This window comes from Cibotium barometz, chromosome 1 (genome assembly GCF_041138505.1).
Source record: "Cibotium barometz isolate CiBa-2024 chromosome 1, ASM4113850v1, whole genome shotgun sequence".
NCBI classification, from domain to species: domain Eukaryota; kingdom Viridiplantae; phylum Streptophyta; class Polypodiopsida; order Cyatheales; family Cibotiaceae; genus Cibotium; species Cibotium barometz.
Window position 1 is genome coordinate 33,905,340 of NC_141046.1, and position 4,277 is coordinate 33,909,616.

The 4,277-nt window shown below is 40.8% G+C and overlaps 1 protein-coding gene across 5 annotated transcripts; it reads right to left on the reverse strand.

Annotated features, from left to right (window-relative positions):
• Nucleotides 1-1,361: 1,361 nt before the first annotated feature.
• On the reverse strand, nucleotides 1,362-3,607 carry LOC147641903 (cyclin-U1-1-like). 5 transcript variants are annotated; one of them, XM_086800956.1, is made up of 4 exons: nucleotides 3,215-3,605; nucleotides 2,469-2,658; nucleotides 1,899-2,307; nucleotides 1,362-1,805 (listed from the first exon to the last, which is right to left on the reverse strand). In XM_086800956.1, exons 3-4 carry the CDS (start codon nucleotides 2,291-2,293, stop codon nucleotides 1,454-1,456), a joined length of 747 nt encoding a protein of 248 aa, XP_086657082.1. In that variant the 5' UTR covers nucleotides 2,294-2,307; nucleotides 2,469-2,658; nucleotides 3,215-3,605; the 3' UTR covers nucleotides 1,362-1,453. The 5 variants fall into 5 exon arrangements, with proteins under 5 accessions (XP_086657082.1, XP_086657087.1, XP_086657097.1 ...); XM_086800961.1 differs by lacking the exon at nucleotides 3,215-3,605 and adding an exon at nucleotides 2,733-3,208; XM_086800971.1 differs by lacking the exon at nucleotides 3,215-3,605 and having other exon boundaries at nucleotides 1,899-1,946; nucleotides 2,172-2,307; nucleotides 2,469-3,208.
• Nucleotides 3,608-4,277: the final 670 nt, after the last annotated feature.

Here is a 4,277-nt window from a genome sequence, read left to right on the forward strand (position 1 = left end):
TTCATGTGAAGCTATGTTATAACCCCTTAGGGGAAATGGGTAGAATACCTGCCAGCAGGCAACATCGACGTTCCTTCCTCAACTCCAAATGGGTGACTTGTTCTTCCTTGTCAGCTGTGTGTTCTCAACTGGAGCTGGATACAATTTGGGAGTATTAGAAGGTTCTCTCAGTACTAGTGGCTACGGGATCTGATGTGCTCTTGGGGAGAAGGATCAGCACCTCATGTGTATATATGATGATATTGTGTGGTTCTGCTCTTGAATATACTTTGTAAGCTATGATTCTTATGATGTGGCATTACCCATAATTGTATATTGGTAAGCCACAGATATACACTGTGGTTCTGCTCTTGAATATACTTTGTAAGCTATGATTCTTATGATGTGGCATTACCCATAATTGTATATTGGTAAGCCACAAATATACACTGTTAACGAGACTGTCAGACCATTTTGCACCCTGGAAAACTCCAGATCTTGAAACTCTCCTTATAGAGGACTTTGTTGATGTAACTTTATAAGTTTGTGGTGCTGAGCAGAGACTCTAATACTAATATAAATATAAATACCATTTAAAGAAAACAAAAACTAACACTTAAGAAAGGGTATCACATGGTTACTCATCATCACAGCCACTTTCTCATTCAGAGGCTGGGATTGTTGAAATAATGCTTCAGTGGTTGTGTCATTTGTACTAGGTTACTATGGTCTATGACCAAGATAATGTGTAACCAGTACATTTAGGGTTATAGTAGGAGATGCAGAAATCATAATAAAATTCTGAATTCAATTAAACACCTCAATCAAGGGTGCTCTACAGGTCTAGGTTATTTGAGGTGCCATGCAGTTCATTAGTGTTTAGGGTTAGGGTCCCCTATATAATTTTGAACTTTGGTTCATCTTATTGATATAGCCTCTCAGTTTAATTGCCTAAAAGTTGAGTCTCTGTTGCTCCCTCCCCCTCTCTTGCATGACCTACGTCATCTCTCCAAGGGTTCCATGACCAAGCAGCTTGGGGACTAGTGGTTAGTGGAATTGTGGAGATTTAGGTACTCAGTTCACACACATCCCATTGTCTTGCCCTATTTGTGAGTCAGTTTGTATACCATGGTATGAAAACATTTTGCAAACAGGACGTTTTTCAACTTTCAAAATCCCCTCAAAAGGTGTAAAATGCCAGTTACACAACCTTGTAGGACTTTCCATCCCAACAAAAGGGAGACAGTTGCATGCACTTAAAAGCACAATACAGTACCAACAAGATCAAAGCCTTCGGGCCCTTGCCTGAGTGTCTATAGCACCCGCTGCCCCAAAGGGAGCATGAATACAAACACCCACACCTAAGTATCTAACCCAGAATAGAAAAAGTAAGAATTTACTTTGTATAAATGTAGCGTGAGAATGACAGCTACAACAGCATCTACAATACCTCACATATAATTTGAAACTTTTGTTATAAGTCTGTCCACCTACTAGGTGACCCTGATGGTTCAAAGGCTGCTGAAGGAGCAGCAGCAGCAGACTGAAGCTTGTGGTCCATTATTGGCTGGAGTTTTCTTTGAGCTTCCTCTAGCATTTTTTGCTTTTCAATATCTTCATAATCACCTGATAGGATCGGCATTGTTCTCTCTATATGTTGTCCTGCTAGTATCAATTCTCTCTCAAGGTGCATGCGGTATCCTTCAAAGATGTTTGAAGTGACATGAAGCCGGAAGTCCAGGCGGAATAGAAAGTCCACCTCTAAGCTGTTTAGCTCAGCTAAACTGATACCGCCAACTCTCGAATAGAATGCATTGTTGTAATGCCTAGAAGGCTCAAAGAACAAATCAAATATCAATAAGCAGGTCCAACATAAAGACACAAAGTAAAGCCTTGAGCTAAGGGAGGCAGACCCTTACACATCGTCAAGAAGTTTAGTAGCCACCATGATGCTGGTGATCAGAAGCCTGTGAACATTGAGAGAAATCAAAGGATGATCTGGCTGCTTATGGGCTAGCTGGTCCATGTAAATGAAACCCACCACAAAGCACGATGGGCTGCAGTTTGTGTACTTGTGAATGCGTTGCAGGTACTTTGAGATGCTTATGTTAGGAGGCCGGACACCATGGAATGGAGTCAACCTCCTATGGGCAGAAGGATTATCCAAACATCTCTCGTTCCTTAGCACTAACCTTTCAAAGGTTGCAGAGACAGCCAACAACACTCTAGGGCTCTCTTTGTTGGCAGAAAACTCTGATCCCGCTGTGCTCTGATCATCCATGTAGCCTTCAAAATCATCGTGTAATTTTCCCATTCACATGTCGCAGTCTGATACAAAGAAAAAATGGGTATGTGAGCATCACAAGAAGGTCATCCGTTGCTGCTTTCATGTGAGAAACTGAGAAATGGTGCTCAGTATGTCCAAAAACTGTAAGATTGAGGGATACAATAAAAGCTATTCGTGTGCTGCTTGTTGCCATCTTACTTACATCCGAAAGGATTGCCCGTGTTGCAGCAGGTATTCAGAAAATGGTTGAAAGAGGAGATAGATGGATGAATCATATGATGTGAGCATACTAGTGTCATGCCCAATTACATGAAGCTGCATAGAAATGAGGCTGCAGGCTCAATTCATGTACAGAATGCTGGCATCAGAAAAGCACGATGGATAGCAGAAAGCTGCAGAAATGGAAAATTAATAAGTGGCAACCATTGATGGGTTAATCAGAAGCTAGGCATTTAACAGTTCATACCTAATGGTCCCCAGATTTCTAGATGATGGAGAAGGTATTATATATATCCATCATCACAGATGAGGCACTATTCAAAAAGTTATATGCTAGAGAAAGGCGTCAGGCAAATCTGGATGCAAAATGCCTGTGTCTTCAGATTTAGATTGGGGCTTGATAGGCATTTAGGATATTGTTGTCTGCTTTTCAACAGGAACCCCAAAGACCCATTTTTATACAGATGACTCTCAGAGGTGCTCTGTGAACGTGTGAAGGTGTAGTGCACTCTGTACAGAGAATTCAAAAGGGACCCACAACAGTAGGGTCTAGGTTTTAGTAAACTAAACTGGTGAAATCAAGCGCCACCTAGCTCAATCATGCACACAAGTGCGCAAGAACCCACAGAGCAAATCCAACAAAAGCAGTGCATTAGAAATTAACTAACACATTAGACCATAAACCATCGCAAATTAGAGTAAAAATTTGTGAATTACAGAAAGTTCTACCTTGTCACAAGCCAAGCGGCAGCTTACCACTTCATTGGCAGGATGCTATGGCCAAATAAACACACGAAATGTTAGCATAATAATAGTATCAAAAATTCAAACATTATTGGGTGCCCACAAAGGTTGTCGGAAGGCCGGCCTCGAGAGAATCACAAGATTTTGTGCTCTATTCGAAGAATTAAAAAACGCATGTACTATCATTATCTCGCAGTTCACTTATTGAAAAATTACTTCCCAGTGCCCACTTGGGCCGTTTCAAACTTGCTAGTCCGGAGTCCGGACCCCGGGTACAACAAGTGTTACAGGAAGGACTGGGTCACGTGCACTGCTCGGACGGCCAAGAAGCACTAAAAAAAACTCGTCAAAGACTCGGTTCCAACAAAACAAAACAAAACGAAAAAAAAAAACAAATAAACAAATAAACAAATAAACAAAACGTGGCCTCAGCCTCAGAATACCTTCTAGTGAACCTGGCTCTAAGGCTGTTTACAGATTAGCAGCCCACTAGCCCCCGCCCAGCCCTTTTTTTCAGGTGACAAGCGGCGTCCAACCCTGCCGCATGGACAAGGAGTCTCATGCCCTATGGACAGGATGAATTTGTAACCAGCCTAAGCCTTACATCCCAAAACTAAACACTTTTGTCACTAGTTTTGACAGATAGCCCGCCCATCACGTTTGTCACAGTTTTGACAAATAGCCCCTTGTGATCGACCTTAACCACTTCGCTTGTTAGGGGTGGGGTCACAGCTAGAAGGTTGGTGTGTGGTACTTTCCTCACTATATATATATATATATATATATATATATATATATATATATATATACATACATGTGCACATATATGTATATACATGTCTGTGCACGTATGTATATATATACACATATATGTACACACACAAATATATACACATACACACAAACATTTGTGTGTTATGTATATAATATATATGTACGTGTGTATATGTATATATGTACACACACACACATATGTGTATAAATATACATGTATATGTATGTGTGTGTGTGTGTGTGTGTGCGTGCATATATAGGTATATACATGTGT